Source organism: Chiloscyllium plagiosum, chromosome 16 (assembly GCF_004010195.1).
Source record: "Chiloscyllium plagiosum isolate BGI_BamShark_2017 chromosome 16, ASM401019v2, whole genome shotgun sequence".
Classification (NCBI taxonomy): Eukaryota; Metazoa; Chordata; class Chondrichthyes; order Orectolobiformes; family Hemiscylliidae; genus Chiloscyllium; species Chiloscyllium plagiosum.
In genome coordinates, this window is record NC_057725.1 from 7,658,724 (window position 1) to 7,683,944 (window position 25,221).

The 25,221-nt window shown below is 40.6% G+C and overlaps 1 protein-coding gene across 1 annotated transcript in view; it reads left to right on the forward strand.

The window, feature by feature from the left end:
- Window positions 1-25,221, forward strand: part of LOC122557632 (vesicular glutamate transporter 2) — a 65,286-nt gene that overhangs the window by 1,383 nt on the left and 38,682 nt on the right. The window contains exons 2-3 of the mRNA XM_043705411.1: window positions 1,486-1,738; window positions 2,174-2,292. Of these exons, the coding sequence (XP_043561346.1) occupies window positions 1,486-1,738; window positions 2,174-2,292 (372 nt within the window). The remainder of the gene's footprint in view (window positions 1-1,485; window positions 1,739-2,173; window positions 2,293-25,221) is intronic.

Genomic DNA, 25,221 nt, shown 5'->3' on the forward strand with positions numbered 1-25,221 from the left:
GTAATAATGACGAATAATGTTCATATAGACCTCAGTCATGCCACATGAAGACAAACTTGACAATTTGCCACTCAATGCTCTCTTGCTCTCACTTTCTCTCCATAGCTACCTATATGATTCTACACCCCCTTATCTATCTGGACTGAATGCAATCACTTGGCTATAACTGTTGGCATTTTTATCCTTTCAATCATAAGCAGATTTTGTTTTTAAATCGAGCACGGGTATTGTAGGAAACATTACAAACAGGATTTTTTTTGGGGGGGGGGGACCTGAGAAATCGACTCATGGTATTGTGATCCTGATCTGGAGTTTCTGTGTCCAATCTGCACCTGAAGAACCGGCCGGCAAACGTGTAAAGAATTCATATCAGAATGAATGCCTGCGTCTGCATTAATTCACAGCGCGGCAGGCACAGCGACCTGTTTAAGAGCTGTAACACTGCTGTGTCTCCCCATCAAAACAACAATTATACAATACATGTCTTCAGATCGATACAGATCTTAGTGACAAAAGTAGTCAACGCTTCCTGTGAAACAATTAAAGCTAAACCTGATTACTTTAAAAAAGCACAACGGCTTCCATGTATCAATTTCGAAAATAAATATCTCAAGAGTAAATGCAAGCATTCCAAACATCTCCATCCTAACCACTCGCCCTATATGGATTAATAATCGATTATTGTCACATTAATCGCTTTATAGTTTATTTCACAATCATCACCATCTTTTTTTCTATACAGACTTCTAACATCGTTTTACTTTAAGTCACATTTAACTATATTTTAAGCAATGAGTGCATTTATCAACAATATTTTCTTTTAAATACTCGAATGTTTTTTATTTACTTGGGCTAAAGCCTCCACTCAATATAACAGGTTTTTCTTGCCTGAGAAATTCGTTATTTTCCCCTGTATGTATTAGGGTTGTTATGCATTTGTTACATCATTTTCTCCACGATGAAGTAACAATATGATCGGAAATTTAATTCTATTTTCTCTATTCGAGTCGTTAACATGGACAAAAATCATCCCGATATATTTTAAATATTGCATCTGTTACTGTTCCAGCAAATTTGCGTCAGACAAAGAATATTAGACCCTGGATTGGACACTTGTGAGAGAAATAAATACCTCAAAATAAGTATATAGCGCACGAAAATACCATCACTAAGATAAAGTTGCCATGGTTAGCTGTGTGCCTATTAAAATAAACTATCCAACGAATGACCTGTTTTGTTCGTATACATTTTATATTGTGTGCTTATGTGCTCATATATTGCACCAACATAACGGGGGCCAAGGGTTTTTATTAATTGTATATTTCGAGAACATATAATGCCGATGTATCCAGACTGCACACCGCTTGAACAAAGCAGCAAAGGTAACAGAGATAGGGGGTGTTCTGTCTATTGAAACTGCAGTTCGAAACACTATGAAAGCAATGTTCTGCTGAACGTGTGAAATCCAATGTTTCCCTGACTCAGAGTCCTAGAAAAGAGGCAACAACCAGCAGAGAACATCGAGCTGACGGAGGATGGCAGGGTACAGAATGTCCGGCCGAAGAAGCCGCCGCTCTGCGATTGTACCTGCTTTGGGCTACCGCGCAGGTATATCATCGCCATCATGAGTGGCCTGGGCTTTTGTATCTCCTTCGGGATCAGGTGTAATCTTGGCGTAGCGATCGTGGACATGGTCAACAATAGCACCATCCATCACGGGAATACAATTATTAAGAAGGTGAGAAGGGCAAACCCTTCGTTCGCTTGTGAAAAAAAAAGTAATTTTAATTAAAACCCAAAGCAACACGGTTTCCTGTTAATTCTATATATTTACTCTCAAGTTGGGAAGGCTGATTTTATGGTTGCAAAATGTAAAATATTGCAGAATAGCGTGATTTCCCTGTTTTATTACAGTGACAAAATATTTACAGCTATGGCTAAACCAAATTAAATTTTGTTCTCCTCATTGTAACAATAAACTGAACAGATCATTCAAAGCCGAAGGTTAAAATACAAGTTTGGCCATTTGATATGGGTGTGTGTGTGTATATATATATATATATATATATAATATATATATACATATATATTACATATATATAAATGTATGAGATTTATCCCAGTTATTACATTATAACATGACCTGCATTTTCACCCCTCTCTTTACCGCAAGAAAGCGACGTTTAACTGGGACCCCGAGACAGTAGGAATGATCCACGGTTCTTTCTTCTGGGGATATATCGTCACGCAAATTCCCGGAGGTTACATAGCGTCTAGATTGGCCGCGAACAGGTAAAATTACTCATCTCAGATATGCTGCGAATTTCTGGTGCGTTTTCCCTGAGGTGCCAACCTGGGTCTCTTAGTGCAAACGCTTCGGGGACAAGAGAGGACCTTAACCCATCGTATACGTTCAGTTCTGTTTTTAGCGTCAAACCGAACCTTTTACCGATGATGCCTGATTTTTAAACTGAAGGTTTTCAATTCGAAAAATCTGGTGAGAGACAAATTATTGAACAGGGAAATGCAGATGTTATTCAAAAGATTAATTGGTGGGAAACACCTCTACCCTTTTTTTTGGGGCGGGGAACATAAACTGGATATTTACAGAACAAAACACTCTAGTTGGTAGCGTTATTTGCCGTTCTATTCCAAAACAAAACATCGACTGCTCTATTAGCATTCTTTTGGTGAGGGAAGTAGCAGGATTATGGCCATTTGATGAGCGTGCATATTTCTGTTTCTAAATAGGATCTGCAAGGTTTCTCCTATGATCACATTATAATAATTACCAGAATACTACTGACATTTAATTTAAGTTTTAATTTCAATTTTGACTCCAACCTTTTCTTCAAAAGAAAGTAATGGGTTGATCATAAAATAGAACTGCAGGGTCATAAAACATTCTCCGATAATCAGGTTAATTGCAACGTCTATTCCAAAACACGTTATTTTTGTTGTGTTTTTATTTACACCAAACGAAAATCGTGAGCGATTACTTTGATACCGGCCTGTGGATAAATGAACAGATTAGACGATTTTCAGATAAGTAGCATTGTGGATGAGCGTTAACTAAACAGACTGTGATTGAAGAGAATGTTGTGCCAACTGTAAAGCTGGGTTGAGGAGCAGCTTGTGGATGAACCGTTTCTATGGTGCTTTACTAATAATCCGGTGCACATGGGGTTTCATCCAACCTGTTAATGAGATCCCCAGAGATTCCAACTCAGTTCATCCCCATCCGAGTCACGCACTCTGCCGACTGGATCCTAGCGCCAGTCCCAATGCAATTCATCCAGTCAGAAGCCGTGCCCAATTTTCATCTGTGTGCAGGGTCACATGTCTTGGCAAGATGTTTGACACACTTTAGCTGCAGGAGGACGTGTTCAGTGTGGTTGGTGCAGGTCTGCGTAACATTGCGCCAAAATCGAGCCCAGAAAAGGGTTGAAGGGCGCTGTGATTTGAAAGTGATTGTGAAGGGGGAGCCTTTCTGTGAGTCGAAGGATGCAAGATATTTAAAAAAAGTCTCCCATTCTTGGATGTTAGACACCATTTGAAACGTGCACAGCATCTGGAATTCATAGCCATCGTGTCCGATCTGAGCTAACACATTCCCCAATCCGATGTAGATGTTATTTTGACACTGCAATGTGCGACTTACAGCGTCTAGATTTTTGCTCAGTTAGGAGCAGATTGTATACTATGGATCAAGAGGGAATAAAGCTTCGAACCGTTGTCTCAATTGGATCTTGAAAATAACAGGGAACAATAGCGGGATGCCATCGGAAAATCCTGCACAAGTCGTTAATTTTCCTGAAGAAAATTAAGAATATTCGTCCATTTTTCCCTTAAGATCGAGGCTTTATAGACTGAGATAGCTATTTTAGATTCCCTACAGTATGGAAACAGGCCCTTCGGCCCAACAAGTCCACACCTACTCTCCGAAGAGTAACCCACCCAGACCCATTTCCCTACCCTATACTTACCCCTGACTAATGCATCTAACATTATGGGCAATTTCGCATGGCCAATTCACCCTGACTTGCACATCTTTTGGATTTTACGTCAAAATTTTCCCTCAAATTTGACAGAATTCGTTAATTTTCTGTCAGAATGTAATGTGATTTTTAATTTAGCCTTGCGATTTGTCACCGATTCCCCAATTTCACATTTACGTTTTTATTAAGTAACAGAGGTAGTTTAACTTTCTGAAAACCGCAAAGACCCCGCGTGCCTGTGTCTATCTTCATTTCTTAACACAATAATTACACCCCCTTCACCAAAATAATGGCTCTTACGCCCAGACAACACGATGTGTGTCGGGAACACGTCCTCAGCAAGAACAGAGCAGTCTTAAAACAAAGAACTGCGGATGCTGGAAATCTGAAACAAACGAACCAAAAAAAAAAACAAAATGCTGGAGAAACTCAGCACCTGCGGAGAGAAAGTAGATTTAACGTTTTCGAGTCCGGAAACCCTTCTTAGGGTCTGAATAACAGTCGCTGAACTCAGACCACGCTATAGTCCGGAGCTGACAGGGCAGCTGAGGTTGGGGAAATAACCCTGGAGTAATCCGAGAGGAATGAGCGAAATTGTGATGAGGGCACATTCACTTACAAAGCGGCTGCATGCCCAGAGATTTTGTAGTCGATTCATATTTCTCCCCAAAAGAAAATATTGTGGAAAGTGATTAGTAACGTGGGGTAGGGGCTGGGAGTGGGTGGGGAATGTTAGACTTGTTTGATTGTCCAGTGCTCCAGTGATTTCGTTGTCATTTGTTCTTAAGTGGTGAAGCTTTCGGGTAGAAATTGTGAACCCAGCTCGCCTCTACAAGGGGATGGGATCCCTGAGTGTGCGGTTAGGCGCTGGGAGTGGGATGAGGTGTGGTCCATCTTGAGTAGTACGTAACACATTGCCTGATTACTAGTCCCAGTGGTGGAGAGGTGAAGTCGATTAAGTAATGTCGGTGGGATTCACAGCGACCTCGCCACGTTAGAGTCTTGAGGATGTGTGTCGGCCACAACAGGTTACCACGATTAAGGAGCTCAGTAATTTGCACAGGAGGGGTTCTTGGCACGAATTGCAAACTCCTCCTAACGTTTCTTCATTAAAGTGCATTGTTACTAGACGCTACACTATCTTCCTAACATGCAAGTTGATTTCTCTCGCAATTCTAAATTTGAGATGGCTGCAAATAAAACAGCCAACGCAGGATTTTGTGCCCATATTTGCAGAGGTTTCCCTATTCCAACAGTAAGGCCGCTGCGGTATTAGTCTCCCCCCCCCCCCCCACCCCCGCCGTGATGGAGAACAATTCGGGAGGATGTCTCGCTATACACCTGTTCTCTGCCCCTGAAAGTCGTGGCTAAACCTCCACGGTGGAGGTTTACCACTCCTGTTTTTTCTTTGTTTATCTTTGAATCTATTTTTGAATCCTTGTTTTTTTTTTAAATTGCGGCGCACAAATACGGAAATTTTGGAGATACTCCCAAACGAACAAAATTCCTGAAAATTTCCAAAATATGTTCTCGCCCCCTGTGGCTGCATAGAAATTCATCAGTCACCGTGAAGGTGTAACAATAAACTGCTGTCCTTTAGTCATATACATTTTGCTACGGGTTCACCATTACACTGGAATGTATTTGATACATAGAGCTCATAAAAGGAAATTCTTGCTCTGATCCTGACAGGACTTTTTCCACTTTATCTGTGCAGTCCTCCCAGAGTTAGGGATCAGCATCTGTAAAACAATGACTATGATTTGATTTGATCTGAATTATTATCGAATAAGATTGAAAATAGGGAGCATTCAGAAGAAATAGCTTTTGAAATATCGAAATAACATATTTAGAATTGTAGCAGTTCCTCCGTTGATTGAGGATTTTTCCCTCCCTGGCTCTGAATGGGAGATGGAAACACAGAAAATAGGACCAGAAGGAGTCCATTCGGCCCTTCGAGTCTGCCCCACCATTCAATATGGTCACGGCTGATCATCCAACTCACTTTCTCCCCAAATCATGTGTTCTTATTAACGCAAATGACTATATATCTATCTTCTTCTTGATCCCGCTGGTAATATTATGTTAGTACCAGTATGGTTTGTTGGTTAGATTATACATTTATTATTATGGTGAGGAAAGAAAAATACTTAGGATTGAAATAAAATATACGTTTTTGTTTAACAGAATAATATTTTTCAACGAAAGTTCGGACTTCGCTTTAAAGATGTGATGCTCGGTGTTTGCTTAAGCACATTATGGCCTTTTACCACACAATTCAGGAACCTTGAGAATGATATTTATTTGGGAATCACTTGTTGTTAACTACTGAGGTGGCCACATTTCGATTTAATGACTTTGCAAAGGGGCAGAACATTTACTGCGTGCACTCACATTGATCACGTGCCTGTGAGATCACCTCACACAGAATGGCATCTTATCAAATCAGTCCATTCATTCGCCAGTTGATACCTTGTCATCTTCTCCGTCTTGTGGACCATTCCCAAGAGGTAAAATGACGCAATGCCGGGATTCGTTTCCGAGGCAATATTCCCGCTCTTCAATCTCACACGACCCTCCTTTTCTGTAACGTTAGCAGGAAAGCCACGCGTCCTTATCCAATTAAAAAAAAACCCTATCCGGCCATTTCCGGTTTACCAATTACCAATTTCTGTTTCAGGGTTGTTAAGACGATCATCATGGCCAAAGGAGCCAGATGGAGTGTGTAGCTCTAATGAGCATGGAAGAAAGTTTTTAAGGGCAATTAAAAACAAATTTTTAAGGGTGAGGGCTCTTGTGGTAAAGTCCTTACCCCTGAGCCAGGAGGTCCGCGTTCAAGTCCCACCTACCCTAGAGGCGTGTAATGGCATCACTGAACATGTTGGTTAGAAAGATGAAGGGAGCTTTTTGATGAATCAGCTCATGCATTGCCTTAATAGACAATCTTTGTTCACTTGGGTAGCAGGAAGTGTCTGAACAAGATCCAAACCGCAATGCTATTTGGGGAGAAAGCACCAGTCCAAAGTGATCCTCATGGACGGGAAATACAGCTGGATTGGTTCACAGCTTTATTATGGTTCAACCTCATCTGGTGGACATGCTCCATGCAGTTGATGTGTCGTTTTTTTATATCAATGCATTGTGATATATACCGGAAGCAGGTGGGACTTGAACTCATACTTTCTGACCCAAAGGTACATTACCACCGTATGACAAAAACCCCTCTAATGCAGATGGTGTGTGTAATTCGGTCCTAACTTAGACATAAAAACGTTTATGTAATCTCTTAATTAGACAATGAATAATATTCTTCTTTGCAAGAAAATAACAGGAAAAAAGAAATAGTATCAGCTGTAATACACAGAATGCCAAAAAGACCATTAAATTAGAAAAAACAATAAAACAAAGAATGGGTATGGATAGGATAAGTAGACAAAATCTTTTCCCTGGGATCGGGGAGTCCAGAACTGGAGGACATAGGTTTAGGGTGAGAGGGGAAAGATATAAGAGACCTAAGGGGCAACTTTTTCACACAGAGGATGGTACGTGTATGGAATGAGCTGCCAGAGGAAGTGGTGGAGGCTGGTACAATTGCAACATTTGGATGGGTATATGAATAGGAAGGATTTGGAGGGATATGGGCCAGGTGCTGGCAGGTGGGACTAGACTGGGTTGGGATATCTGGTCGGCATGGACAAGTTGGACCGAAGGGTCTGTTCCATGCTGTACATCTCTATGACTCTATAACTGTGGATGTTGGAAATCTGAAACAATCAATTACAGAATTGCTGGAGAAATTCAGGAGAACACAACATTCTGAACAAGGGTCACTGGACTCAAAACATTAACTGCATTCTCTACACAGACGCTGCCAGATCTGTTGAGTTTCTCCAGCAACTGCTGTTTTCGTTTCAGATTTCCAGCATCTACAGTTCTTTGTTTTATATAAATGCTAACCTCAGTTTTGGAACTGAGGTGCTAAACCATAAATGATTATCAACTCCATTAATAAAACAGTGCCAGGAGAATTTTCAGATAATTTCATTAAGTCACGAGTATACAATCCCATTCCTTAGTTTCTAACATCATTTAGTTTTCCAATACTTTACTGCCAAGGACACAACCAACAACAGACAACATACTAACAAAATGCAGACATAAACATGCTGACAGATTCCTAAAATCACACAATTATGAGTATTTGGAATGTTTAATCCAATATTAGATTTTAGTTTTTTGTTCAGTTATGAAATTTTTTCCTCTTTTAAGAATTCTTTGCTTTTTATAATGTTCCATTTCAATCTGCCATGATACTAACAGGCAGTTAGAAGCTCCAGATTTGTCTATCCATCTGTGCATCATTCTATCTATTTCCAAACCTAAAGTTGAACAGTGTAAACAGTTTTTCACTAGATCACAGCCACATTGTTATAGTTGACTATGATAAATTACAAAGACCATGTCTTCCATCCCAATGTCATTAGGATGAGTCCGTATTTCATTTTGATGTACTTCAGAAATCCAATAAAGATAAAATGAAAATTGTGGTGAATAATTATGTTACTGTCAGATTCAGGCTCATTCAATTGAAAAACTGAATAAAATGCATTGTAATTTTGCAATTTCCAAACATAGAATCACAGATATATTGACTCCCTTCCAATAATTTCCTCAAATGCTGAATTTGAGTCTTCTTACTCAATACCCTGATGCGTGATTTATCTCCCTTCACTTCTCCTAAAAGTAACAGACAGCTTCTCACTATTGACATTGAATCAGTTTAAGTACCAACCATACCGATATTTCCAATGACAAAGTCTGGGGTAAGAATGGACACATATGGCAGCAGTTGTGGGAAAATGTTCCTCAAAACATTGCACAAAGCTGATTGTTGCTGCATAGGCACTGGAACATCAGAACCATCGATGCGATTTATGTTCAATAAGAAAATATATTTTTGCAAGCTTAGAAATAGAAGCGTCGCTGATTAAATAAAACAACCAATCAAATAATCCATTTGAAACCAATATGAAAATTATTTAACAATTTATGCTTAAAATTCTTAGATTTTACCGTTTAACATCTTTTACCTTTTGTCAGTTTTATTTTGAAATGGGATTATATGAAACTAATCAATCCATTTTAATTCCTGGTGGACTGGCTACTACATTAAGCCTTTATTAAGGGAAAGCCTGGAAATAAGGATGTAATTTTTAAAAATCTAATTTATTTGCAATCAATGGACAATGAACCCAATTTTTCATTGTTATTTTTCTTGCCATTTCAAATGGCAAACCCTCTGGAGTAGTGTTAATGTGTCCTCAGCAATTACAAAATTTGCATGCTGCAGTGCTGAAGTACACCCATCTGCATTTCCAGAATCTCTCCAAAAGCTCTGATTTCTAAGCGCTTCTCAGTTATTGGCAGAAGAAATCTTGTAATTACACTGCTGAACAGAGGCAAATCCTTTATTAAAATGTGCCAACCATTACTTATATTGAATTAGGTTTAAATGGTGGTGCATTTACATTGCCATCATCTTATTACCATCTTCTCCTAATTTGATGATGGTGAAGAGGCACATAGCCTGACCAATCAGATTTCTCTAAGCCTGGGCTATGGCTTAAAATACTGTCGTAGGAGTTGTTGTGATTTAAGGTCAATGAATAAATCGGGCCTATGAAGTAAAGCATTAGTTGTATAAAAAACTTATCTGATCCACCAATGTCCTTCAGTGACAGAAATCTTCCATGCGCACCCAATGTGGCTTACATGTGCCTTAAGATACACAGCAATGTGGTTGACTCTTATCTGCTCTGCTAAATGGTCCCAGCAAGACAAAACAAATAAGGAACAATTATAGGCTTTTTCAGCGAGGCCCATATATCATGAAAGAAAAAAAACTAATTCTTCGCTAATATAATTAGTAAAAAGAAGGCCTGAGGAATTTTGTCAATGAGGACATATCTTGAGCAGTCCAGTAATATTATTCCAATTTCAAGTGCAGAAATGCTTAAAGTATCCTTTATTAGTATATTAGTATGTTGTTCCCTATTTTTGGGGAGGCGATGTAGAGTGATCCTTTGGGTTGATTCCAGACGTTGGCCTATTTTCCCATCTGGTGGACAGTGTTCTGACAAACAACTAGGACTCCCAAGTTGCTGTGATCCAATCAATTTCTAAGCAAGATAACGATTTTTGTCTTTCTTATGTAAGTTGTATGGAGGGTCTGATCATTGATCCCTTGTGAACAAACCTTAATGATCAAAAGCAGAAATTACAAGACAATTTTAAGAAAATATTGAAATGAGAGATTGGCCTTATTAATTAATGTGGGTTATGTAGTGAAATTATGTGTTTTTCTATGCAATCATTTGCAAGGTTAAAGTCTCTGAAATCATGCTTAACAGTTAACTTTCTTTCAAACCTTGTAAGATTATTTAATTTTAAATACATAAGTTAGTTGCAATTCCATTGGGAAAAAATATGGTTTATTTCCAGTAATTTTGTTTAATTATTTATTTGCGTGTTTAACTTAGAAACAAAAGGTCCTATGAAAGAGAGACAAAAACTGATGTTGTTGGAGAAATCCAGCAGGTCTAACAGGGAAAGAAGAATTAACACATTTTGAGTTTAGTGACTCTTTTTCGTTCCCATGAAAGAATTGTGGATATATTAAACCAAATTAATAAATTAACAAGTGCCTAAAATAGTTGAACTATTGAATGTGCTGGTCATAGAAAAAGTAGGCAATCGAAACAATGATTTTAGAAAATTATTGTAATCATTGGTTTGTTTGTGTGTGGTTTTATGTATGTGTGTGGTTTTATGTATGTGTGTGGTTTATGTGTGTGGTTTGTGTATGAGGGGGTAGCATAACAGCAATGTCTTTGGACCACTGACCACTGTGTTTGAATCCCATCATGGCAGATTGTGAATAAAATCTAGCCCAATGGCAACTGTGGAATATTGGAAAACCACATCTGGTTTACTAATGCCTTTTTAGGGGAAATAACTTGCTGTTCTTACTCATATAGGTTATAATTGACTCCAGATCCTCATCAATGTGGTTGACAATCCTCTGAGCAATAAATGTTGGCCTATCCAGCTACACCCACATCCCAAATTATTTTTTTAAAAAGACAGTACAACTCTTGCCCAGTTAACAGGTTAACACATATAAACATGTACCAATAGTCAAAACATGTGTAATTCTATTACATTCTGCGGAAATTATTTTTTTTAAAACTTAGCGAAGAAGGATTAACGAAAATTCATCCAAAAGCTCATGACAAATACCTCCTGATTGCTCGGGATTAAGTGGTCATTAATAGTAAGGCAAGCGACTTTGGGGTCGAAGTTACATGGGAGGAGATATCAGACCGTGGCAAAGCATAGGTTTTACATATAGTGTAGCAGTACACAGCGATGCAGTCTGAACACGTTCTCATATTGCACTGGCTCTCCCGTGTAAAGCTACTGAAATACTGCTGTACCCTGACGTTGTTACAGGCGATGCAAACAGTGGCGTGATGTGTACAGAAATTCTTTACATTCAATCTTGCATAGTCTATTTGAAACAAAAAGAAATTGTTTTGGAAACCTAGCAGGTCTGACAGCAATATATAGAGAGAAAGCAGAGTTAGCTTTCCGAATCAAATGGCCCTTCTTCAGAAACCCGCTTCAGCTCTCTGGCACCGCAGTTTATTTTTGTTTTATTATAGTTTCTGTGACAATCAGCTTCATACTTGTGGTTTAAAACATAAAACCTTTGCAAATTGACGAATTCTTCCGTTAATTTGGCAAAGAAACCATTGTTAAAAGTTCTGTCGGTGTCATCATAGAACAGGGACTCAGTTTGATCTGTGTTTTGAAGTGTGAACAAGTCACAGGAGGATGACAATATATCTGTCAAAGATTAAGACACCAGGAACGACCCATTTCGACAGTAACTATGGTCCCTAATCGCCAAACGATATGCTTTCACATTAATTCAATATTTAGTCTTTAGAGTAACGATTTACTGTCTGCTGTCTACAACATAGTATTTACATAATGATTATTGGCTATTTTAAAATTTCATCCATCAGTGAGATTGTGGTTCACAAGACAATTTATTTGTTCACAGAATATACATTTTACATCCGAAATTCATTTTAAACATCATTTTGAGGAAGGAATATTCTGACTTCATCTCTGTTGTATTCTCGATGGATTTGTCCTTTGAAAAGTGAATCGAGAAATCGTTTTCAATCTTCCGTTGAACACGTTCCCTTTCTGTCTTTGACTCGAGAGTTGGTGGTTGTGACTTTGTCTTGGGAGATCCTAATCGGCCCCAAATGGTTCTTAATTATTCGTTTATTTTAATCTACGTTTTGCTTTGCGGAGAATAGGAAGGTGAATGTGTCAGGAAGCAGCGTTAGATTTTCTGACAGGATTGAAATGTTGTCCCGAGAGACAGTGTCTCTCCACCCACCAGCCCTCCCAAGTTCCTATGCTGATATGACCAGCCGGTGAATAAAACTCGATGAATGTTTAAGCATCTAATTTCACTAAAGTGACCCCATGACGACATTTTCCCCGAGTCACCCTGTTCAGTGGTATTGTTACACTTCTCTGGAGCAGGTGGGACTTGAACCTGGGTGTCCTAGGTCAGAGGTACAGGCTGTACCTGTATATCACAACGGCCCTAGTCTGATTTATTATATTGAACCTATTCAAGCACATTCTGGGTGTGACCACGGTGTCTCAGTGGATAGCACTGCTGTCTGAAAGTGCCAGGGACCCAGATTCGATTCCTCACAGACTGTGCGTGTGGCGTTTGCACATTCTCCCCGTGTCCGCGTTGGTTGACCCCGGCTGCTCCGGTTTCCTCACCTAGTCCAAAGATGGTTTTTTTTCCCTTTCTCAAAAAGATGTGCAAGTTAGGTAGGTTGGACACGTTGGGCCGAATGGCCTGTTTCTGCACTGTAGGTTTTCCATTTTTAAAAATTCAAACACGTTGTGAACCGCTTGGACTGATGCTGTAGAGGCGCCAGTGTTGGACTCAGAAGTCACACGACACCAGGTTATGGTCCAACAGGTTTTTTTTTTGAAACCGTAAGCTTTTTAAGCTCTGCCCTTTCGTGATGTGAAGTGAACTTAGACCCAGGCCTCCTGGCCCAGAGACAGGGCCAGCCCTGGTGTTCAATACATAACCACTAACATGTAAACGTCTGGTTCCAGCAATGTTTTAATATTTAGTCTAACCTCCCATGAAAGGAAAATTAAAACCCAAAGAACTGCGGATGCTGGAAATCAACACAAACACGGAGAACGTGGGAGAAACTCAGCAGGTCTGGCAGCATCTGTGGAGAGAGAAAGCAGAGTTTAAGTTTAGGGTCGAGTGACCTTTCTTCAGAACGGGTGAAAAGTGTCGTCAGCACAACAGACCAATCTATCCCGGCTTTCGGGTCTATTTCCTCAGTTACTCGCTGACCCGAATGAGGTAAAGCCGGCGCTATGTTAACGCAGGGTGTTCTAAATCCTTTCTGGATAGACAGCAACATACCTAGGCAAAAGTGAGGACTACAGATGCTGGAGATCAGAGTCGAGAGTGTGGTGCTGGAAAAGCACAGCAGGTCAGGCAGCATCTGAGGAGCAGGAAAGTCAACGTTTCGGGCAAAAACCCTTCATCAGGAATGAAAAGGAACTGCGGGACTTGGCTCTGGTCGGAGACGGAGGGATACTACAACTGTACTGGACCCCAGCAGCCTGTCAGCCCCCAGTCTGTAGCGTTTATACGGATCCAAACAATAATACTCAGAAATCGAAGTAGCAGCGCTTAAAAAAAACACAGAAAATGCTGCAAAATGTCAGCAGGAATCACTGCAGAGAGAAACAGTTCAATCTGAGACTATTATAGATTGCCAGCACCCGCAGCATTTTGTTTGCAGGTGAAAGATCCTGATGAAGGGCTTATGCCTGCTTCCTCAGGTGCTTTTCCAGCGCCACACTCTTCGGCTATGAGGCCATTGGGCCCATCCATTCTCCGAAGAGGATGCCCTGGTAGCCTGGCACAGATTTCTCTTTTCGAATAAAGAGCAGTAAGAATGCCTCTTTGACGTGGGGAGTTTTTGTTGGCTGAAATTAGGTCGCGTTTTGAGTTGAGCACGTTTCATACATCACTGACGTTTCAGTAAAAGGACACATTCGAATGCACAAACAACGTCCCCATTAGCTTCCCGGTGGAGGCAGGGATGAAAATTATCTGCCAACGACTTTTCATGGACGTGTGATCTTCAGTTAGTAAATGATCAACGGATTAGAGGCCATGTGGCTCCCTTTGGTACATTTATCTTTCCACAAAGGAATGTGGAAAAAACACGTTAATGTGCTCGAGTTCTGTTCCTGTTGCACAGACCAGACACAAGAATCTTTGTACTTCCTGCACCTGGGAGTCTATTTTTAAAATCACGACACCATATGTTGGAAATCCATCTCATTTCCCATCGTGAAGTGGTTTTTACATTTAGAATTATTTCTTTCGGGGAAGCGAGTGGCGGGGAACGACAGTAAGATATTCTCCAGCGCACTCAGCTGTAGGAAAGCGTGATGTGAATCACTGGGTATTGTGGCAAGGAGCTGGGCGCTTGGCTTTGAGTATGTGCAGGTTTCAATTTCTTTTACACACAGGCTGGAGCTCAGCCAGCACAGAAACCAGTTCTCCAACAATTGTGCAGGTTTCTAACGGTCAGACAGACAATGAGAATCGTTACCTATTCATTTAATTTAGTCACGAGTCCTTGTGATATCTATGGCTTAAACAGTAACCCAGAGAGTGCATGTAAACATCAATATTATGCATTTAAAAATATGTATAGACTTATTTGTTCTTGCCATGTGACCCTCACTGGCATTTATTGTCCACCCCTTATTGCCATATGGTTTAGGTACACCCATCTTGCTCTCAGGAAGAGTTCCAAAATTTTGACCCAGAACGATTGGCGATATATTTCCAAGTCAGGCTGGAGAGTGGCTTGGAAGCATAGGAACTAGAAACAGCAGTAGGCCATTCAGCCTTTTAAACCTGCTCTGCCCTTCAGTAGGATCAGGGCTGATCATCTACATCCAATACGGTCGTGGCAAAAGGGATTCTTTTTCATCTTGGTGACCCAAGACCAGTGGGGTTCCACAGGCATCAGTACTTGGACCTCAACTGTTTGCAGTAGATATTAGTGACTTCGAGGAAGGAAGTGAATGTACTGTTGCCACTAATATAGGTGGCAGGACAGATTGTGAGAAGGGTTCCCAGAAATATTGATGGGCTAAGTAAGTGGGCATAATGTTGGCAAATGGAGTTTCGGGTGGGAAAACGCAAAGTTGTTCATTTTGTAAGGGAGAAGTAAAGATCAGATTATTATTTAAATTAAGAGAAATCACAGAAAGTTGCAACAAAAATGGACTGGGAGGTGGGGTGTGAAATACAGAAAGGTAGCACACAGGTGCAGCAGAGAATCAGGTAGGCTAATGGAATGTTGGCCCTTATTTCAAGGGGGTTGGAGTACAGGTGAGCTGCGAGCAGTTTTTGTCCACCTATTTAAGGAAAGATATCATTTCATTGGAGGCAGTTCAGAGAAAGGTCACAAGGATGATCCCTAATACAGAGGAATTGTTTTATGAGCAAAGATTAAACAGGTTAGGACTCTACTCCGGAGTTTAAAACAATGGGAGTGATGTAATTGAGGCTGAAACTTTATTGCTGGAACAGATCAGCAGGTCAGGCAGCATCTAGGGAACAGAAGATTCGACGTTTCGGGCACATGCCCTTCTTCAGGAACCTCTCTCTATAAAGATTTCAGTGATGTAATTGAAACTTACAGGATTGTTAAGGGGCTTGACAGGGTAAATGCTGAGAGGATGTTTCCCATCGGGGAGAGTCTAAGACCAGAGGGCATAGTCTCAGAATAAACTGATGACAATTTAAAACTGAGATGAGGTGGAATTTCTTCTCTCAGAGCTGAGAGATGAGGGTGCAGAGTCCTTGTTTATATTTAGTGCTGAGATAGATAGATTCTCGATCAGTGGTGGATTCAAGAGTTATAGGGAAAGGATTGTGGTCAATTGATCCCATTGAATGGCACAGCAAGCTTGAGGGGCTGAATGACCTACTCCCATTCCTATTTATTATAGTACTTTCCTGCTTTAATCTCATACCCTTTGATTCCTTTATCCCTAAGAACTATATCTATCTCCTTCTTGTAAACTTACAATGTTTTGGTTTTAATTGCTTTCTGTGGTAGAGGATTCCATAGATGTACAACTGTCTGGGTGAAAATTAATTCACATCTCCATCTTAACTGACCCACTCTGTGACCTCTGGTTCTGGACTGCTTACAACATCCTTTCAGACCAGTTCTGTTAGAAGTTTATAGGTGTCTATGAGGTCACCACACCCCACCCCCATTCTTCTAAACCCCAGTGAATATAGTCCCAGTTGATTTCCCAGGGGGATCTAGCAGGTTGTGGTGTTTTCATGTATCTACTCCCCTTGTCCTTCCAGGTGGTAGAAGGTGCAGGTTTGGAAGGTCCTGTTGAATGGGTCTTGGTGAGTCATCTTGTCAGGGATAGATCATGCTGTCAGTGTCCATCTTTGGCAATGTGTAAATGTTTAAGGATGTGGATGGGGCACAAGTCTTCAACACTGAAGCTAGGATGTAGTCAGGGTCAATAGTCTGTATTGTATCCAACAACCTTAGATGTTTCTTCATGTCACATAGAGTTGTCTGAAATTAGTAACTCTAATGGTGAGACCTCAAGAGAACACCAAAATAGATCATTCATTTGCACTATTTACTAAAAACATTGACAGAGTGGCTTTGAAGGTTTCTAATTTGTATATAGATTGGTACAAGAAGTCTCTCTCATCCAGAAAGACAGTGAATTTGCCCAGCGTGTACAGAGAGACTTGCTGCAATAATATTTCCTCACCTAGCAAAGGACAATTTGATTTCACAATGAGTAGATTTATTTAATGGCTGAATGGTAAATAAATATTTGCTTAATAATTTAAAAAAAAATTCATGGATTGCAGGTATTACTGGCTACCTAATTGTCTTAGAACTGAACTTGTTAGGCCATTTGAGTTGGCAGTTAAGAGTCAGTCAGAGTTCTGAGGAAGGGTCACTGGGACAGAAACATTAACTCTGATTTTTCTCCACCAGTGCTGCCAGACCTGCTGAGTATTTTCAACAATTTCTGTTCTGGTTTCTGATTTCCAGCACCTGCAGTTCCTTTGGTTTTTATATCAGTGTCAATCATATTGAGACTGGAGCCATATATAGGCCAGACTGGATAAGAATAGCAGATGTCCTTAACTGAAGGAATCTGATGGGGTTATACAAAAATTGACATTGGTTACTATTCCTGAAGAAGGGCTCATGCCCGAAACGTCGATTCTCCTGTTCCTTGGATGCTGCCTGACCTGCTGCGCTTTTCCAGCAACACATTTTCAGCTCTGATCTCCAGCATCTGCAGTCCTCACTTTCTCCATTGGTCACCATTAGGCTAGCTTTTAATTCTGGATTTTTATTGAATTCAGAATTTGCCATCTGCTGCAATGGGATTCAAACTCACAGCTTCAGAACCTGGACTTGAGAAGTACTAGTTGAGTGACATTATTGCTTACAAGTTCAATGAAGTGTTTGAAAGCTAAATTAAATAAGGTTGAGTCTGCATAGATTGCTCCTGCTCATGTGTTACATTTACATTGTTACATTGCTCAGTACATTTACAGGAAATCAGTGGGAGATGTTGAAAAATGATTTTAAGTTGTACAGAGCCTGTTCATTTCTCTATGGAACAAATTGCCTACTTTCCAAATTTAAAAGAAATGCCATGAATGAATAATAAGTTAAAGGACAACATTAATAAACACACAAAAATTAAAAACAAAACAATGCAGCTCCTGGAATTGGGAAGAGATGCAAAAAATATCAAAGGAGACAACAGTGATTACAGAACAAAACTTGCAAAGAATATCAAAATCAATATGGATCTTAGTCATGTCTTAACACTCAGGAAAAATGGATGAGTTGTAGAAATATGGCACCCTATAAACTGATTCTCATTAAACAAAATGAAAATAAGCAATTGGCAGATAGGTTGAATAATTAATCTTTGTAAATATTTACGCTCAAGACGATGATATAGTTTTGACTGCTTGAAGTTATTTTGTGCACTGCCATTAAGTCATCCTTGAGCTTCCTCTGTTCAAAGGAAAGCAGGCCTAGCATTTCGAATCTTTCTGTATAATTGCAATTTTCAAATCCTGGCAACGTTATTCCAAATCTTCTTTGTACAGCAATTCTGTCCTTCCTGTAATGCAGTCACTAGGATTGTGCACAAAATGCCAACTATGTCCTAATTAGTACCTTATATATTTTCAGTATTACATCCTTGCTCTTGTATTAAATACATGCAGGAGGCTGGGAGAACACACAGGCACTACGGTGGCACAGTGGTTAGCACTGCCGCCTCACAGCGCCAGAGACTTGGGTTCAATTCCCGTCTCAGGCGACTCTCTGTGTGGAGTTTGCACATTATCCTCATGTCCGTGTGGGTTTCCTCTTGGTGCTCTGGTTTCCTCCCACAATCCAAAAATGTGCAGATTAGGTGAATTGGCCATGCTAAATTGCCCATACTGTTAGGTGAAGGGGTAAATGTAGGGGAATGGGTCTGGGTGGGTTGCACTTTGGCAGATCGGTGTGGACTTGTTGGGCCGAAGGGCCTGTTTCCACACTGTAAGTAATCTAATCAACACAGCAAGCTAGGCAGCATCAGAGATGCAGAAGTTGATGTTTCAGGTGTAACCCTTCCTCAGGACTGGGGGTGCTTGTGGGGGAAGCAGATAAAGGGGGTGGTGAGGTGAGGTGAGGTGGGGATAGGTAAAGACAGGTAGAGCGTATGACCTGGTTGGTCAATGGGAGGAATGAATCCGGTTGTGGGAAGGGGAAGGGAAGGGGAGGGGCTGGGAAGAGTGTCAGGGAATGGGGAGGAAGGTTATTTGAAATTGGAGAACTAAATGCTCTGTAGGGTGTAGGGTGCCCAGGCAGGTGTTGATCCTCCAATAGGAGCTGTGATTTGTTTTGGCAATGGAGGAAGCCAAGGATGGTCAGGTCGGAAAGGGAGTGGTTGGGAGAAATGAAATAGGCAGTGACTGGGAGGTCCGATTGGCCCCAGCTGTGATGCTCAGTGAACCGTTCCCTAAGTTTATGTTCAGTCTCTCTGATGTAGAGAAGACCACATTGGGAGCACCTAATGCAGTAAACTGTGTTGGAAGAGAGGCAGGTGAACCTCTGTCTCACCTGGAAGGGTTGTGGGGCCCTGGATGGAAGTGAGAGGGTTAGTGTACCGGCAGATTTTGTATCTTTTCTGGTTGCAGGAGTAGGTACCTGGGGGTTCGGTGGAGGGGCTGGCATGGACTAAGGACTATCAGAGGGAACGGTCCTTACAGAAGGCAGAGATAGGTGGGGAGGGGAGGATGATCTTGGTGGTGGGGTCTATTTGGAGTTGGTGGAAATGTTTGAGGATCATGCGTTGGATGCGGAGACTGGTGGGGTGATAGGTGTGGACAAAGGGGACTCTGTCTTTATCGCATGGAATGGGTTTAGAGCAGTGGAACAGGGAATGGAGGTTGTGCAGCGGAGAGCTGTCTGGAAAAACAGAGAGAGGAAAAGCACATTGTTCAAAATAGGTGGACATTTGGGAGGCTAGCAAATGAAATGTCTCCTCATCTGAGCAGATGCGACTGAGCCACCCAATGAACGAAAGCTTCCCATGCGCCTTCTTTACTACCTTACCTACCTGTTCTGCCACATTCAAGGATCTGTGGACCTGTACTCTAAGGTCTCTCACTTCCTCTACCCTCTCAATATCCTTCAGCATATTTTGCATTCCTGCACATTATTTATCCTTCCCAAGTGCATAACCTCGTACTTCCCCAGATTGAATTCCATTTGCAACTTTTCTGTCCACTCAACTAAATGATTGATATCATTGTGTTGTCGACACCTATCCTTTGTATTATCAATAAGATGGATCTGCAAATTTCCCAATCATGCCCTTCCATACTTAAGTGTAAATCTTTAATATGTGCCACAAACACCATGAGACCCAATACTGAGCACTGTAATACACCGCCGGAAACCACTTTCCATTCACAAAAGCATAAGTCATCCATTACCCATTGTTTACTGTCATGGAACTAATTTTGGATCCAACTTACAACATGCTTCTGTATCCTATGGGCTTTAATTTTCCCAACCAGTCTGCCCTGTGAGACCTTGCCAAATGCCTTTCTAAAATTAATGTGGCCTGATGAAGGACTTTTGCCCGAAACGTCGATTTCAAAGCTCCTTGGATGCTGCCTGAACTGCTGTGCTCTTCCAGCACCACTAATCCAGAATCCAATATCAAATCGTATCAATCCTCCTTGACTTACTCAAAAATTTGGGATTTTGAGGATGTCAAAGAAAAATGAGGTTATTTCCTTTTATTCCTTCACGGGTTGAGCTGTCGTTGGCCAGGCCAGCATTTATTACCCATCTCAAATTGTCTAGAGGGCAGTTAATGGTCAAACACACAGTTGTGGGTCTGGAATCACATGTAGGCCAGATCAGATAAGAATGGCAGTTTCCTTCCCTAAAGGTCAGTAGTGAACCAGATGAATTTTCTTGCCAATCGACATTGACCTTGTGGTCATCATTAAATAATTATTTCCAGATTTTTTTGCTCAATTCAAACTCCACCATATGCTGCATTCAAACCTGGCTCCCCAGAAAATGACCTAGGTCTCTGGATTAACACTCCAGCAACAATTCCACTAAGCCATCACCTCCCTCAAATGAGAATACCATCTGAGAGACTTATTGATTTATACAGATTTTGTTGTGCCTGACAAGCTTGATTGGATTTTTTTTTGAAGAGATGAGTAATATAGTTGATGGAAGAATACTTGTGGATATAATTAAGGTAGAGTTCTAGTAGACGTTTGATAAGAGGCTGTTTGCTAAGGTCAAGGCTCATGAAATCTGAGGCAAACTATGAAGCTAATGTTGAATTTCATTAACTGAGTTGCAGGACTCAGAAAGTAGAGGTATTAGGCAGGTGCTCAGATTAGTAGAATGTGTTTGGTGTTGTCCTGCAGACATCTATATTGGAACATCATCTGTTCATATTATCTAGTGCCAACTTAGTTGATGGGCTTGTATTCAACACACCCAGGTTTGTGAATGGCAAAAAGACAGAGTACATTGTATGTAATATAAACTCGCACATACAATTACAAAGGGATACTTAAGGATTCAGTAAATGGGCAGACTATGGCAAATTAATTCCAATCTAGGCAAATATAAGATCACCCACACTTGACATCCAAAAATGTACAATGGAGTACTTCCTGAATAATAGAAATGTGGAAAAAGTGGAGGTCCATAGACACTTTGGAATCTATGTAAGTGAATATGATCAGTCCTTCGGAGATGGCTTGTAAGGCACAGGAGGTGCTAAAATTGCAGTGGAAGGTGTGTTGGGATGGAAGTGCGACATGTTCTTGCCAGTATAACAATGGATGAAATGTAAGAATGGAAATAGCTTGCCTGCCCACCATGTGGAGACAATGGAGCTAATTAATTGGTCTATTGCCAGCAATTTTATGACCCCTTTGGAATTTGCTCAAAGTCAGAATGGCAGACATCACACAGCAAGTCTGCTAGATTCCTAGAAGTGGGCCATCAGTAGCATTTTGCCTTCCTTGTTGAGAGGGGAAGCTTTGTTTTTGGAGGTCTGTGGTCCAGAGTGACTCTCCAATGGCAGTGGTTGCATCTGTGTCTTCAATAATTACTGGAGTTTCACCCCTTAGTCCGTGGACGGTCCATCTCACCCATGCTTATCGATATCTTCTGCTGGATCTATGAGGACATTCTATCCTGGTGGTTTCCTCCATGTGTACTACATGTGGCACTGCTAAGGCCTCTATGTTGCTGGTCTTCAGTTAATATTATTATCCAAGAGAGAGACAGGCCATCATCCTTAATGGATTGGCCTCTCATGTGTGGTTTCTTAAATGACTGCCATTCGAATAGAGTGTCGAGAATGCTCCCTTAGTTAAACACATCGCAGCCTTAAGAAAATCATGCTTACTGCCATAAATTATTCCATACCTTTCCAAGTGATTAACACTGACAGAATGCTGAGAGGCCTAAATATAGTGGACGTGGAGAAGATGTTTCCAACAGTAGGAGAAGGGATCTCTTCAGCCAGAGAGTGATGAATCATTGCTGCAGAAGGTTGTGGAGGCTATGTCATTGAGATTTAAAACAAAGATAGATAGATCTTGATTAGTAGGGGAATTAAGAGTGTGGGGAGCAGGAAGGAGAATAGGGTTGAGAAATGTATCAACCATGATCGATTGGTGGAGCAGACCATATGGTCTGAATGGTCTAATTCTGCTCCTATATCTTATGGTCTATCTCTTGATCTTGATGTAAAATAAAGCATTTTCTTAATCTTCCTTCCCCTCTTTTTACTTCCCTAATTTCATTTTTAATTTCAGCCTTGTGCTTTCTATACTCTCCAAATTTCCTAAAATATTACTTGTTGAGATAGTCTTAAGCTCTATTTTCTTCTGCTTTATCTTCCCCTGTATGCCTCTGCATAATCAAGTGGCTCTAGATTTGTTAATACTATCATTTTTCTCTGTGGGAATTAAGGCGGAGACTCACTAAAATTAAGGTAAACAAAATAACACCATTGCAGGTAATGATAGTATTCAAGATTGGCACGTTCCCAGGTTCAAATCAATCATGATTTCATTGAATAGTAGAATAGACTCAGAGGTTAAATACTTTCTCTGCCGCTGTTGAGATGTTTTTCATCCAAGGGCTTTAAAGGAAATCCTTGAGAAAATTACAGATACCCTAACTATAATCTTCCAAAATTGTCTTGAATCACCAAAACTGAGCACATGCTTTCACTATTTAGGAAGGCAAATGAGGAAAAATTAAAGACCAGCTGGTCTGACACCTGTTGACTGGAGATTGTTTGAGTCTATGATTAAGTATGATGTGAATAAATACTCTGAAACACTTTAAAAAAATTGCTGCTGATCAGAGAAGCCATCATGGATTAGTAAAGAGTTGTTGTCAGGCCCTCAAATGAGAATACCATCTGAGAGACTTATTGATTTATACAGGTTTTGTTGTGCCTGACAAGCTTGATTGGATTTTATTTTGAAGAGATGAGTAATATAGTTGATGGAAGAATACTTGTGGATATAATTAAGGTAGAGTTCTAGTAGACATTTGATAAGAGGCTGTTTGCTAAGGTCTAGGCTCATGAAATCTGAGGCAAACTATGAAGCTAATGTTGAATTTCATTAACTGAGTTGCAGGACTCAGAAAGTAGAGGTATTAGGCAGGTGCTCAGATTAGTAGAATGAGGCTCGTGCTGTCCTGCAGACATCTATATTGGAACAACATCTGTTCATAGTATCTATTGTCAACTTAGATGATGGGCTTGTATTCAACACACCCAAGTTTGTGAATGGCAAAAAGACAGAGTACATTGTATGTAATATAAACTAGCACATACAATTACAAAGGGATACTTAAGGATTCAGTAAATGGGCAGACTATGGCAAATTAATTCCAATCTAGGCATATATAAGATCACCCACTCTTGACATCCAAAAATGTACAATGGAGTACTTCCTGAATAACAGAAATGTGGAAAAAGTGGAGGTCCATAGACACTTTGGAATCTATGTAAGTGAATATGATCAGTCCTTTGGAGATGGCATGTAAGGCACAGGAGGAGCTAAAATTACAGTGGAAGGTGTGTTGGGATGGAAGTGCGACATGTTCTTGCCAGTATGACAATGGATCAAATGTAAGAATGGCAATAGCTTGCCTGCCTACCATCTGGAGACAATGAAGCTAATTAATTGGTCTATTGCCAACCATTCTATGACCCCTTTGGGATTTGCTCACAGTCAGAATGGCTGCCATCACACAACAAATCTGCTAGATTCCTAGAAGTGGGCCATCAGTAGCTTTTTGCCTTCCTTGTTGAGAGGGAAAGCTTTGTTTTCGGAGGTCTGTGGTCTAGAGTGACTCTCCAATGGCAGTGATTGCATCTGTGTGTTCAATAACCACTGGAGTTTCACCCCCTAGTCATCCGGACTGTCCATCTCACCCATGCTTATCAATATCTTCTGCTGGATCTATGAGGACATCCTATCCTGGTGTTTTCCTCCATGTGTACTACACGTGGCACTGCTAAGGCCACTATTTTGCTGGTCTTCAGATCAGATTATTATCCAAGAGAGACAGGCCACCATCCTTAAAGGAGTGGCCTCTTATGTGTGGTTTCTTAAATGACTGCTATTGGACTATAGTGTCGAGAGTGTGGCACAGGGAAAGCACAGCAAGTCAAGCAGCATCTGAGGAGCAGGAAAATTGATGTTTCGGGCAAAAGCCCTTCTGCCTGAAATGTCAATTCTCCTGCTCTCGGATACTACCTGACCTGTCGTGCTTTTCCAGCATCACCCTCTCGGCTCTAATCTCCAGCATCTGCAGTCCTCACTTTTGCCATTGGAACATATCCATCACAGTCCTGCTGTTCGCCTTTATGAGTACTTGGCTGATATTTTAGCATAGGATCCATGCTTAAACTATACAGAACCACAATCCTTTAGGTCACTGGACTTGAAACGTTAACTCTGTTTTCTCTCCACGGAAGCTGGCCAGACATGCTGAATTTCTCCAGCGATTTCTGTTTCTGTTTGCTTCTGGCCCAGAGGTAAGGACACTATCATGTGCCACAAGAACTTCCTTAGGAAGGAATGATTGACCTATGGAGGGAGAGCAATATGAATTCACCAGAATAATACCTGGACTCAAACGATTAAATTTAAGTTAGATTACATAAACTCAGACTGTGATCTTCAAATTCAATGGAATAATTTAATCATTTTATTCAAAAATATTCAATACTACTGGGGAGGCTAGGACTATGGAATTACATTCCAAAATAGTACCAAACCATGCAGGAGTACAATTAAAAATCACTTTTAAATTAATTGTGGTAGAAAACTTGAAATGTTTTTCCGCACTGGAAACTAATTCTAGATCAAATATTGATTTTAAATCTGATATTGATAGAATCTTATTAATCATAGGAATTA